This window comes from Cheilinus undulatus, linkage group 11, assembly GCF_018320785.1.
Source record: "Cheilinus undulatus linkage group 11, ASM1832078v1, whole genome shotgun sequence".
NCBI lineage: Eukaryota > Metazoa > Chordata > Actinopteri > Labriformes > Labridae > Cheilinus > Cheilinus undulatus.
This window is the reverse complement of record NC_054875.1, coordinates 27,236,838-27,251,571: the sequence shown is the minus strand read 5'-3', so window position 1 is coordinate 27,251,571 and position 14,734 is coordinate 27,236,838. Positions and strand designations below refer to the sequence as shown.

Genomic DNA, 14,734 nt, shown 5'->3' with positions numbered 1-14,734 from the left:
TTAGCCCAAATGCTGTTGCTCTACCTTAAATAAGTACTTCAAAATTGCAAAAATATTACTGCCATCCTGGTCTCGGTTTTTAGAATTCATTTGGAAATTGTACAATTTGTTTTTAAATCTTTACATGGAGCACTTTAGTACAAGTCTGACCTCTTATAAGCATCTCCTGATTGAGTTCTTCTTTTTGTCTTGAAGACAGGATTAAAAACCAGAGGCATCAAACCTTTTCTGCTGTGGCTTCTAAACCGTGGACCAAGCAAACTCTTGAACAAAAACAAGCCTCATTCAGCAACTGCATTGAAGAAGGTTGTTCTGAAAACCCACTTGCACAGTTTTTAAGAAGTTTCTGATATGTTTTCTTATGTGTGATTTGTTCTTGGGCTATAACAACACCCAAGAGCACTTTTACTCACATTTGAGTGCTGATGTGACAGGATAAAATGGTTAATTTAGCACTTAAAACCACTTAAATATGCTACATTTAAAAAGCACTTGTAGTCTTAAATTTTATGTTATCAATTTTTTTTTAGATCTGCAATTTTATATCATTAAATAATGAGCACAAATACATGACTTAAACATGGTTTAACAAAACTAACAATTTTGTTACATTTTGTCATTAAACATTTATTTAAAACAACAGAAATTATAATGTAAAATTCCTTTAGACATGGGTATTTTAATGTGTTTGAATGATTCCCCCCTCCAAATGCAACTATTTTCTAATTCATCTGAATGAATCCTTTTCTTAAAAAAGCTTGTCACACAATGTTCTGTTTCTAGCAACCACTACTGGTGCTAATTATTAAACTAGCATTTTCCTGGTTAATTTCAAGCATCACAACATCCACTTGGGACGTGTCCAAGTATTTCCCATTCTTGGAGTCCAATGTACGATTATTTTAACAGTTAATTATGATTTGGACATTAATGACTTTGTGAGATTTTGCTTGCCTTCTGTGTTAGCTCACAGCCTTGCAGTCTCATGCCCTTATATGGGCATAAAAAGGGTGTTTTTCTATGCCTTTTAGGAAAAATGTGTACTAGCTTTCAGCATATGAGCACATGGCCTCATCAATTTAAGAACACATGTACGAACGATTCGAGTTTGGGAACATGCCATGAATCTGACATGTTTTTTTAAAGGAAGCTTCTAAAGAACAAATTTAAGAAAAATCTTAAGAGGATATTGGTGAATGAGGCCAAGTATTCCCCACCTTACCAGCTTTAAATCACATGAAACTCAGCATGACATGAGATCTCTCTGTCTTACACTTTCAATATAAGATTTTTTTTTGTTTTACAAGTTTGATATATTTATAGTTACTTTTATTGTTTATTTATTTTACAGGGTCTAAAATATATCTATAGTGTTTTTATGTTTCTAATTGGATTCACTGTGCTGAATTTTGATATATTTTGTGCTATACAAATGAAGTGGACTGGACTGAACAACCAGAGGACCATTGTAAGGGTCATTATGATTTTGATTTTGTGCAGCCCTAGGCTTAAGTAGTCTGAACCAGTGGTGGAAAGTAACCATTACATTTACTCAAATGACTGTAACTGAGTATATTTTATATGTACTTGCACTTTTGAGGACTTTTTAAAATCCCTACTTTTACTTGCGTATATTTGGGGCAGAGGTGAAAAAAGTACACGACCATGGTACACAAGCAAAAATACTTGTCTATAAATATATCCATGTAAAAGCAAAATGTGTTTTATCTAAAGTTTACTTTAAGCACTGAGTAGCTGCTGAGGAGTTGTACAGTAAAATAGGATCTTTCCTTATAGGCAGGACAATAGATCTCCATCCAGGTTATTCAGGAAAAGTCACACCTCCATAATAAATAAAAAACACAGCAACATTGATGGTATCAAAGTCAATGAGTTATATTTAACACTTGTGTCTATGATGATCCACATTACATCCAGTTAAACTAAACTTTTAAAATGTTGAATATTTTACAGTATGAAAAAGAACATTTGCTGCTACCGTATCTTAGTCATTTTATGATAATGGTCTGCACTTTATATATCTAATAGAATAGGGTCTATTTATGGTTTTATTTATCTAGTGTGTTAGGCCTTAGCCTTTGAAATACATACAGTATGTGGACATTTTAGACTACTTTTCAGCTGTCTTTTCAGCTGTGGTCTTGTCAGGTGTCTGCCCTTGTTTTGGGGACTTTTATGTGTGTTTTATGTCAGTTTTATGAGGGACAACAGATGGAAAGTAGCAACTCACTAAATCTGGTGCAACCATGTTATCATTTACTTTGTCTGAATGATTGATGCCATTGCACACTGTCCCTTGATAAATAAATACACTACACTAAGCAAAGCAGAGAGTCAACCTATGGCAAGGCAATGCATATTGATGATCTGGGTTTCTTAAGTCACTAAGTGTTTTCCTAAGTATTGTATGTCATTACATTTTGAAAAGAAAGCTCCAGACTTTCTGTAAACAACATGAAACTGCTTTAGGTTTGACAACACATGACAGTCAGTAGGACATAGCAAGAGAACGATTCTACATTTCATCCCAAAAAAGCAAGTACACACCTTATAATAAACAACCTGGTTGGACATTCATATAATCATGTGGAATTGCACATTAAAGAAGGATCATATTAAAAAGCCTCTTGGGTATCAGCAGTAGCTACTTGGTTCTTTGTGTAAACTTTAAATTATCTACATTTTACTTTTACTTAAGTAGATTTATAGATCAGTACTTTTACTTCAACTTGAGTACATTTTAACCAAAGTATCTTGACTTTTGGTTGAGTACAATAGTTTTCCACCTCTGGTCTGAACTTAGTGGAAAAAATCTGTCACAGCTTCATGAAAGAGTGAAAAGCATGGTTTTCTTTCAGTCTCTATTAGATAAAGTAGTAAAGTGGATGGCAAGGTCCTTAATATTCACTTCAAGTGTGCTATAAAATGGTCAAGGCGAGTCATCGGATTCTTTTTTTGTATGAAATAAGAAACTGATCATGGCTGCTGAAATAAGAAGTGATTTGGTGGGATGCTGCTTGATAGATGTAAACAGTTTTTATCTGATGCTAGTTATGAAGAGTACATTTTTACCTGGGACAAAGGAGAGAAGCTGAATTATTATTTATCACAACATGTTTATATTATAAATAATTTTATATCTTTGTGTGTTCTGTGATACCTCACAAAACATTTTTGCCCTTAGCTAACAATAAGGCCTAAGATAAACATTAAAGTTCATTTGTGAGTTATGATTTGATCTGAAGCAGAGAGCACGTAAAGTGCTCTACAACTATAATGCATCTTTCTCATAATCATATGCAGTCTCTTAGACATTTCTGGTATTTAAAAATCAAACAAAAGAAAAAACATGAAATTAGTTTCCCTCACTTGCTGCTTTAACCTGAAAATATGATTTGATTCAATCCAATGAACTCACAGTGAGTGAGCACAGCCCATATGGACTAGAGGAAAATTCCAGCTTCTACCATTAGAGGGAGTGTGAAACCCTAGAGATGCTGTAATGGCCTCCTAATGGGTTGATAATGAAGGATAATATGAATTGGTCTGCATATGCATATATTGCTACATTGCATTAAGTTATAAAGACAGTGTTTACTCCCCTGCTAAGAAATATTATCAAATGCTGAGTCATTAACTGTGATGCTAATGTATGCACTGCTCTTATCCCTCCACGGCTACTTTACAGACTCAATACTGGAAATGACTTCCCCAGGGTGATGCTAATGGAATCTACAATATGAAAATGTTTGTTATATTTTCTTCCATCTCTTTAGAGGTGAGTCACCAGTCTGGGTACACTGTTTGATCGTAATGGCACTCACTGTGCTCTTACACTTGCCTTAATACAGGAACCTTTATTGAAGTGTTTACCTTCAAGTTCCTGTGAACTATGTTGAGGGAGTGTAAGTACGCCACTGCCTCCAGGACTTGTCTAATGACATTGGAGGCGTCTCTCTCTGTGTAATTCCCCTGGTCCAGAATCCAGTCGAATACATCTCCTCCCGTGGCTCTACAAAGCAAATAGAAACACAAACAAAACAAAAAAGATGTGCAAACATCAGCGCACATATTGCTAATACACTTAGCTATAAAATGAACACAAGTTGCAGGAAGTGTTAACCACATGTTGCCACACAATCATTCACTTGAATCTTCCAGTAACAGTAATCAAAAGCCCTAAGCTCTCCTTATTTTGTCTATTAGCAAAGCAATCTACCTCTACAAGCCTAGAGCTAGATCTCCTGAGCAATTAAAAGTTAGACTGTTGGTCATTACTCTTAAAGACTTGGTTAGCCTGAGTAAACGATGGGTGTGATAAACACATATCGCCCGCAGCAGGAAAACTATTGCCTGAGCAGACGTGTGAGCTATGAACAGACACCGACACATAAACAGACTGACGCACATCCAATTTGAGTGCAGTCTGTCTCTCCCAACATAAGCAGCAGAAGGGAAATATCCCGTCCAGTCCGCTTCAGTGTTATTGCTTTCAAATAAAGGTGCAAATGTTAAAAAAAAAAAAAAAAGTGATGTTCAGATTGGTCACGCTCTGCTTCATCGATCCCAAGCGCTCTGCAGAGACCTGGTTCTGGCAAAGCGGTGCTTCAGGAGCACTCAGTAATGTTGAATGTTACTTAGAACAAATATCTCATAAAATCTAACACCTTCCTCTGTTGCTGAGGGGAGCAACAGAGCACACAGTAATAAGAGGGGAGACTCTACTGCTACCCTGGAGCTGATGGGTTTGTGTGCGTTAGGATACATGATGGCAGAAAAGCAGTTAAGGACACTCCGATGTTAATGCTTACACAGGATGGATAAACAGTAGAAAGGACACTCACAGTTCCTGGATGATGAAGTATTCTTTCCGGGTCTCGAATGTGTCAATCAGCTGGAGGATGTTTGGGTGGTTGACTCTGGAATAAAAAGCAAAAGAGGGTCACAGACTGTCAGGGTGAGGGTAAGTGTCCTAAATCTAAATGAATAATCTGGGCCAATGTTGACCCAATCCCCACCTTCCAACCAAAGTCAGCAAAGGCCTGATCTTTGATGCTTCTAAAGTTTAGCATGCCGAATGTTCCCGTGGTGGGTCGATGTTAAAGAGTGATTTTATCCTTCTCAATCGGGGCCACCCTGATTTTAAATCATAATGATCAAACATGTCCAATATTTTTGATCAGACATCCTGTTGTGTAGGGAAACAATGAGGACAGCTGAGCAGGCATTCTGAGGACTGTTACATGGAACTGAGAGCAGCCTGTCAGGAAGCAGGATGACCGAAGGAGGCACCACAAACAAAGCCATGGCAGTGATAGTAAACATGGAGCTTCAACAGTTTCAGCCTCAGGACCCACCGTCACCTCTTAAGTGGGCAGTCCTTACCCCTTGTGACATGCATTTTAACATTGTATTTTATTCTGTTCCCAACGATACGTTGTAAAATTTGGTTGCTTTCTTGATATTTTGAGGAAATTAACACATTAAAATGACAAAATCAGTTTTGTTTCCCACAGAAAAATTAATTATATCTCAAGAAAACAATAAAAATAAACTCCTTACCATGGAAAAACAGCTACAAACAAAATGTATGGATTCACGTCTGCTTTGATCTTAGTACTTCATGGATTTTATGCCATATCATATTTTCCATGCACATCTCTGCGACCCACTTTTGGGTCATGACCCATCAGTTGAGAACCACTGCTCTAAAACATGCAGCAATCAATCTGAAAAGGGCAGAAATTGACCTTTTTGTTGGCCCTCTGGTTGGTCTACTGACGCACCAATCAGAGAGAACTGTCATCAAGTCCACCCTTTTTATGTAATAAATTTCTTTGATAAACCTGGCCTCAGTGAAAAAATAAGACCAAGATACATAAGAGTGTATGAGAATATCTCCAAGTCTCTAAAAAAATCATTCAAAATATTTCCCATGCCTGAGGCTGGTTATTTGCTCTCGCTGATGTTGCTGAATATCATCATGTGCAGCATATTAAAGGCTCTGTTGGCAATACTTAGAGGATTTTTCAGGCTCAGTTTCAGGAGTGATCATTGATTTAACTCCAGAGGTGAATCAGTAGTGGTGACAGAGCTAGGAACCGAGGAAGGACAGCTTACCAATCACTAGCATCAAAAATCAGTAATAAAGCAGCACATTTCCATTTCTCTGCATTCAAAATAAAAGCGCTTGATGTTATATTTCTCCACACAGAGGAAAACTGATATTACCAGGGAAGAGAATAGTATTCTTAATGGATGCACACAAAAGCTGTGATGCCATGTGATGTGAGGTCAAATCTGACACTCACATGCAATTAGGACAGTGTTATAGATCTGGAGTTATCTTATACCCTACTGGATATTTTTCTTTGTTTTTTTTTTATTGATGCCAAGTTTTTATAAGAACCTAATCAATTAAATAAAAATTAAAGTTACTGAAACTGTGGGATGTTTCAATTGATTCAAATTGGAAGGAGCCCTGTCTAATCTGGTAATAGTAATCAGGAAAAGCAGGGCTTCACACAGGGTCACAGTAGAGCATGACAGTGCCTGCACATGTTTTTGATGGTTCAAGAAGTACATTTGCCATTCAGATCCTTCACTGACATATCTCAAAATCCATCTGTAAACATTTTTAATTCAGGAACTAAGCAATACATTTGATTTGGTGCAAAAATGGCATTTGAAAACGACAACAAAGGCAAAACTACAAGACTGTATATACTTCTTTACGAAGATTGAAGAACTGTATGTGCCAGAATCTATTGAGTCCTTTTATTCATTGTTTAAGGATACATCGTTTTTAAAACTTTTAAACCATATATTTATCTTCTAGCTCTCCTGAGTTAGAAGGATAATCACAATGGAGAAAATGAATGGGATTTTTACTTCTGGAACCATGCTAGTAAAGTCTATAGATGTATCAGATGGCATTCAACTGTGGTGAATAAATCTGTTATTGTGTGGTGTCCTGTGCTGGGCATCTTGTTGTACATCACATACTAAAAGAAAAACTGTTAAATCCAGTGTTATTTGTCATCATGTGACTCACGTTTTCAGAATCAGTCAAGATCTGAAATTCTTTTAGTGCATGCCAGGCCTTAATTCTGTTTAGCTGGGCAGAAGCTTGAAACAAACACTGTTTACCAGATTTCTCACATGTAACAAGAAATATGAACGGTAACAAAAATAAAACATTCAGTCATGCATGCATCCATCCACCGACTGACTGCATACAATTTCAGGATCATGATCTCGTTCTTGGCAGCCTTGCGGACTTTCCTGCCGTCTTTCTTGAGGAATTTCTTGCAGACAAACACCTTGTCAGTCTGTCGGTCCTTGGCCAGACAGAGCTCGCAGAACTCCTTCCTACGCAGGGAGAAAAAAGGCAGAAAGACAGACAGACAGAAAAAAGGCACGAAAGGTAAAACTAATGATTGCTGGAGTATAAAAAGAATGGTAGATTCTTTTGAGGGACACAACATAATATTCAAATTAGGAGGGAAAAAGTGGACTTATAGTTTTGATGAAATATAATGAAAGAATTTAATTGGATGGAGAGTCGCTGGATGGAATAAAAAGGTCATAAAAATCTGAAATGGGTCTGTCGGCTGGGCATCATGAGCCTTTGAGCCGTGTAGTTCTGTACTTAAATGGATTTCGAGAAGCTGTGTGATGCAAAATTAAACTACCATTCACATTAAAACCGTCATGCCTAACCAATTTTAGCACACATCTCCATGATGCTTCTTTCTTTCTTCAGTATAACACATTAATCATAATAGTGCACACATAGTATATATAAAGGGCATATATCTGCTCTTAATTCTGAGATAATGAGTACATGTTTGTGTGTGTGTGTGTGTGTGTGTGTGTGTGTTGTATAAAAGATGAGCAGAAATCTCTCAGGCCAGATGCTGATGTTGCCATATGGCCTCTACCACTGATTGGTGTTTGTGTGTACTACAGCGTGTGTGTGCCTTCAATGTGTCAATGAGAGGTGTTTAAGGAGGAAAACAGCCAGTTCAGCAGGAGTGTGAATTTCACAGCTCTTTGAAAATATGTCCATCAATGTGTTTCATGAACTCATCAAAAAATATACAGACAATTGGTTGGCTTAATATGGAGAAACATGCCTCATAAGTCTGCTGCACAGCAGCCTTGTGCTATTAAGGTTTTTCCTTTCCTTCTGTGAAACAGTCAGATATGCTGGGCCAAATCTGCAGGGAAAACGGATCTAACTGAATGTGAAATAATTTATGAAGTGAACAAAGGCCATTTGGGAGTAATGGAATGTGCTTATGAATTGTGCATGTTGGATGAGAGAAAAATGCAACAAAGATCTATGCATAAAGATTTATGTTACTCACGCTCGGAGGACCTGCCCAATCTCATACTTGTCTGTGACATCTGATATGCTATCGTAAGACCGCCCATCTCGCAGGGCAAGGCACCCAAATGGCATGACAGCATTCACCTGAAAAGTAAACAGAGAGAAAGAAGTGTGAAAATAACAGAGTAAAAAAAAGTGGAACCACTTCTTTTAAGTGAGGAAAAAGACGTTTCAATCATTGCAGCACAGAGGGGCAAAGTAAAGCATAAATTATTTTGATGACACCTTTAGGTAACACACAGATCAAGGGATCTCGGAGCAGCATGGACAGGCATGTTAAAGAGGAAAAGAGGTACTGATGAAACATTATGAAAGCCTTTGGTGGTTAAAGTCGAGGCACACTGGGGGTGCGGCTACTATTAGCCTTGAACGTAACATCGGAGAACCATGGATACAGCCAAGACGACTCATGAACGAATCTGGAAAGTAACGCTTCTGGCAGCCTGGTTGTGTGCCAGCCTTGTCAACAGATACTAAGCTACCCACTAAGCTTTTCTCCACTCTGCTAAAGTCGGCAGATTCTCTGCAACGTCTGTCAAATTCAAGTTAAACTTCATTTAGAAAGGGCAGCGTCCCTGCGTCCCTCAAGCAGCTGGCTTCTTTAGCAATCTCTGGAGACCAGTGCAACACAGGCGCTGGGTTTAGTGATGAGAAAATTAGATTTTTTTTGTTTGAAGTCAGCGTTTGTGTGTGGTTGTGTCTGATCTAGATCTTTAGTCCGTGACCTTTTAAACTCCCTGAGAACATAAAACAGGATGATTTTTTTTTAAGCTGAAAAATGCTCCTGACGAGGAAAAAACAACATCCACTGATTATGTATGTTTTATATATACCATCACACTCTTCTTCATGGTCACCCTAAAATAGCACGTGACCCCACAGGAGGTCCCAAACGCCCAGGTAGAAAAATCAAGGATCCAGATAGTGAATCAGCAATCGATATACCATCTCAGCACAGTCCTCAGGCTATCCTCACCCACATCCTTTAACACTCCATCTACTGTAGGAGACACATTCCCTGGAAGCTTCTCACATCCATCCTCGAGATCCTTTTCCTCTAAATGCCCGACAAAAACCTCAAACCCCTGTCGGATCACTCTTCTCTATTGTTTTTTCTTGACATGCCCTTATAGTGCCGATTTCTTTACCTACAGTTTATCTTCTGTCTCGAAAGGGGCTTGAAACCTCATCGAGGCAAATCCGTGAAATTGACCAAGTCAGGAATTATGTGATAGGAGGGAATGGGACATCTGACAGGGAGCTTTGATGAATGTGTGTTTGTGTGAGAGGAAGGAGGAGAGATAGAGATGGAAAGGAAATGAGGAAAAAGAGAGAAAATTAAGATTTGAGGAAGACAAAAGAAATCCTTGGAGGTGACAGCATTTTCTGAGTGCTAATTTAGGATTAAGGAATGAATATCTGTGATGTAAAATCTCTCGATATGAGTGTGTGTGCTTCAGTGCTACATAAGAGGCGGGGCTGGAGAGTGCTATGTAATCCCAGTGCTGGCCCTAATCTCTAATCTGTACCCCTAATCCAGAGTGCTTGGATACACTCTGTGTGTATGCGTGTGCATGTATGTTTCTGAGCAAGAGCAAAGGTGGATGGGAAAATGTCACATGTGCAGGGAAAAGCGTGTGTTTGTGTGTGCACATGCATGCCCATATGTGCGCTTCATGTGAGGCAGAGAGGAGTTTAGTGGTGGATTGAAAGGCCGAGATTATGTAAGCACAACAATGTTCCTGGGACAGTGAAGGTGATGCTAGCTCAATGCAAATGGTCAACAAAATTACAAACACCCATAGCAGGACTGGAAAGTAACTAATTACATTTCCAATTACAAGTTGCTTTTCTGCACTTGTACTTTTTTGAAACTGCAATTTAACTTCAGTATATTTTGGAAGAGGCACTGTAAAAAAAAGTCAGAGTCTTGTGCTACACCAATTGCAATTACAGTCCAGCTGCCAGTGTGTACCAGATTGCATAGCTCTGTACTAAATGCTTTATATTTTCAGTGCATAAATGCACATAGGAGCAGATCCACTAACATTTTTTGCTTTACGCTAATAGTGCCTAACCTGACACACCAGATGCATTTGTTTCACACATCCATGTAGGAAAGTTTCAATAGGAAACGTTTGAGAAAAGGCAGAGGCTTTGAAAAATCCTCGGAGTATGACTGGGTGAATGTTCGGTCTGTCACATCTCTACGGGCCGATCAGAGAAACAAAGCACGTGAAGTAGCCGCTAGCAAGCTGCACGTGCACAGCTACTGAGGAATAACACAAAACATGGCGACTAAGTACTCGACTTTTGTTGTTTTTGAAAAGAAAACAACTCACTGCTGTTCTTTGTTCTTCTTTTAACAAGGAAATGTCATCAAGTTCTGATAAAACTGGTGCTTTAGCAGCATCCACGCTAATCTAATTCCTCCGTAACTGCACCGCCTCTTGCTGCTGCTTGTGTACGTCATGACTCTGCTGTGCCTGAAAGTACTGCTCCTCGTAGCTGATTGGTCCTGTCACTTTCTAACCGGGCCCAAACGGTTCAGATGGGAGCTTTGCAAGATGGATTCACCAGTGAAAAACAAGGAAACGGGCGTATCCATCTGCTTTGCAAGGTTAAATAGTGTCAACTTTAGCGCAAAAATGCAAATAATGAATATTTTGTGACTTATCAAAAAAGCATTTGTGCTGATTATACAGATGCAAAACCGAACACAAATGTGGCCAGCAAAGCACATTAAGAGTGTTTTCCTCACAGGCTCACTGCCTGTGCACTTAAATCACCAACACAACAATGATAGAGACAGAAAAAAGAAAAATACAATGTTCAGACCAAGAACTCATTCCTGCAGAGACATGCAGCAAAACACACACCTGTCAGCACATTAGATGAAGCTAGCTAACTATAGCAACCTCTTGCTAGCTAACATACTATTAGCAATGGCAGTAGGTTTCAATCAATTAAAAATGCATTTAAGGCAAAATAAGTTCATTTTCTTAAGGTGAATAATGTAAACATAAAAGTTAGGTAAAAGTTGCCTAAATCTTAAAGTGAGTAAAAGCAGCCATCAAGGTGATTATAATCACCTAATGTTTATTGATAACTTGCAATTAAAAAAGAAGCGTTAGAAGAAAACAGAGGCAGATAAACTGTTGTCACTTCCTGTTGGAGCAAAATGACAGTGTGCCATTCAAGACAATACTATCTTGCTGGTATAAGGTGTTCTGTACTGCATTACAGTATACTAACAGAAGTATGCAATTTTAAAACATGCTGTGTGTTCACGTATCACTGCCTCCTTTGGCCAGCCTGCTTCCTGGCTATTCCTCTGTTCACATCTTAACTTCACCCCATCTGCTTGGCTGTCTCTGTGCTCACCAAAGATGACAGAGTTTCTGTAACACTGCAAAGCAGATGGGTACTCCATGTCTGTCATCAGACAAATCCATCTTGAAAAGCTCCAACCTGCATCGTTCATGCTAAACTGAGCACTTTTTGGACCAATCAGTGTCATTTGAGAACAGGGTTGTAGCTATGGGCGGGTGTAACCAATGGTTGCTGCCACAGTTAGCTTGGATGTAGCTGTAGGAAAGTGTCAGTTTATTCAGAACTGGACCACATTTCTTATTAAAAAAAAAAAAAAAAAAAAAGCAAATAGCCACACAGGAAGATGTTTTTTAATCTTCCGACCGGCCTTGGCATCAGAGAGAAGCTTCACTACTTACAATCCAGGGCAGCGGTAACCTGTCAGCTCAAGAGTAACACATGCATACAATGTCACTTTTGTCTTTGCCTGTTATGAAAGTAACAGACAGAATATTCCTCCAGTCTCCTTCTAAGAATTTTTTCAAAAGTCTTGAACTTCCCCGGTGCTTTCTATGGGAGCTTTCCCATATGAATGTGAAATATATCCATGCAATGGAGATATGAAACAGTCTACCTGCTGTGTCAGGTCGGGATTTCTGGTCATAAATATTGAACATGTTTATTATTTACAATCTCGAGTTGGAGCGCCTCAGGTCAGAGAGGGAAAAAGTCACTTGTAACACACTACAGGATAATTTGGCGAGATAATCTTAAAGGTACAGTGTGTAAAAATGGGACTATCAACATCTAACAGTCAATTCTGGAGTGTGATGCTCATTTCTCTGGTGATAACTGTGGGAACCAGTGAGGTTTAAAAATCAATACATGCTTAACTATCATTTGGTTCCTTCTATGGTGCCATAGAAACAGGCAAAATGCAAAAATCCAAGATGGCAGCGTCCTTGGAGGGGACCCTCCCTATGTATGAATAAAAGGCTTATTCTGAGTTAATTTAAAACATAAATTTAAAAAATGTGTTATCAGATGTCAACACTAATTTAGATCAATCTACTTATAAATGTTATGTTTCATTTTAACCAAGCTTGTTTTGCTAAATGCTAATAGGCTAAATATTACACACTGCACCTTTAAGAACCATTTGATGGTCGGGCCTTTGCTGAGTTTAAATGAAAGGTGGGATTCAGCCTATTATGTACTGTGTTAAAAAAGCACAATAGCCCTGTGCTTTTTCCACCTCTGACCAATAGCTTCTTTTTTAATGTGCTCTTTTTTTTTTTTTTTTTTTTTAGAAATGTAGCTCAACAGTGCTTTTTTTTAACCTGCTCTAAAACTCTGTCCCTGCTGGCCACTACACTCTTTTTAACTTCAAACAGATAAATCCCCAAATCTCTGCTGTTCTAGCTGGAGTAATGGGTGTTTCAAAGCTCAACACAGACCACAGGTGATTTTAAAAACATCAGCAGTGATTTTGGACCAGTGTTGAAGCTACTGGGCATGACTAAAAATCTGTGAATATAACTCAGTCTTCAAAAACTTTATTTTTCTGCAAACTTTCTTCCCTGTGAGGGCAGGCTTGAGAGTTAAAACTAAAGGATGCTGGCTTCATCAGAAATACAGGCTAACCTTCTGTGTCTAAGCTGTGAGAATCCGTTTAAGATGTATGTGTGCACTTTTCTTTTTGTGACACTGCTGATTGTTTCTTGTCCTACCAAATCTGGTGAGTTTAAATCCACCGCACCTGCAGCGCATTGAGTCAGTACGAACCTTGAGGTTGATAAAGAGTAGGAGGCGATATGGGAGGATATGAGAAGAAGGGAGATGAAAAGGGAGAGAGTGGAAAAAGATGGCAGATAAGGAAAGAGGTGAGAAACGCCAGGAACAGAAAGGTACACTGTGACTAAGTGAAAAGGTGGAGAGAAAAAAATAGTGTACATGAGAACAAAGCGTAAAACACAGAAGTGCAGAGGCAGAGAGAAACGACCGCACAACCTCACAGCTTCACAAGTGTGTGTGTGAATGTTTGTACAGGTGAGGATGTGCGAGTGGGTGCATGTAGGTAAGTGTCCAGGGGCTCTGTGTGATAATGTGCTGTGTGACTCATGTTTAAGAGGGTCTGGAGGGCTGTCCCCAAAGAGAGGAATCACTTAAAGGCATGCTGACAGGGCAACCTCTCTGCACAACAAATTCCCATTATGAATGTCAGCTACAGTGGAAGGGCTGTGGGGTATCTGAGATATAAAGCAAATAAAAATGACGCAATGCAATGTTCTGGCTGCTTTGACAGAAATTATGAATGTCTTCAAACACAGTGATGCTTCTTTACTTACGTCTTTGACCTCTTCCTAGCATTAGTAGGACATAATCTGCACACTCATGCCTTGCAGAGATGATGAAGCATCCTGTGTCATGTTTGCCAAGTAGTTCATTTATCCTCATTGATAGTCTGCAGTGAAACTGTCATTGATCGATCAGGTCATTTGACTGAGTTTGTATTGTTGTCTGAGATGATGAAATATCCCCGAACAGAAGATGTGCCACTTTTAAAGCTTGGAAAACATTGAAAAATGAACAACTTCTAAAAAATCAGAACTATGGGTCACACTTGGTGCTTTAACCATATTTGGAGATATTAAAGATATACAGTCATGTGCTTAAGTTTTAGGCATAAAGGGCGCTACGGGTTCATCATTCATCCCTATCATCATTCATCCCTATGTGCCAAAACATCTGATATCTACTGGACTGAACTACAACACAGATATCAATACCTTATTTTGTTACCATGCCACCCAATGAAAGGCAACAAATAGGTTTTCCTCTTCTTATCCTATGTTTCACTGGCATGATTTCTGCAAATCATTTATTTCCCACTGACTTCAACCCATGTTTTTTTCCCCTCAAAACTATCAATTCAGCCCCGTTTAGGCCCGTATATTAAAAAAAAAAAAAACGAGCACCAGTCTTGCAAAAAACCAAAACGATACC

General features: G+C 38.7%; 1 protein-coding gene across 1 annotated transcript in view; it reads right to left on the bottom strand.

The window, feature by feature from the left end:
* Window positions 1–14,734, bottom strand: part of camkvl (CaM kinase-like vesicle-associated, like) — a 77,159-nt gene that overhangs the window by 8,627 nt on the left and 53,798 nt on the right. Inside the window, exons 2-5 of the mRNA XM_041800272.1 lie at window positions 8,394–8,500; window positions 7,261–7,392; window positions 4,866–4,940; window positions 3,895–4,033 (exon numbers count right to left, since the gene is read on the bottom strand). Of these exons, the coding sequence (XP_041656206.1) occupies window positions 3,895–4,033; window positions 4,866–4,940; window positions 7,261–7,392; window positions 8,394–8,488 (441 nt within the window). The 5' untranslated portion in view covers window positions 8,489–8,500. The remainder of the gene's footprint in view (window positions 1–3,894; window positions 4,034–4,865; window positions 4,941–7,260; window positions 7,393–8,393; window positions 8,501–14,734) is intronic.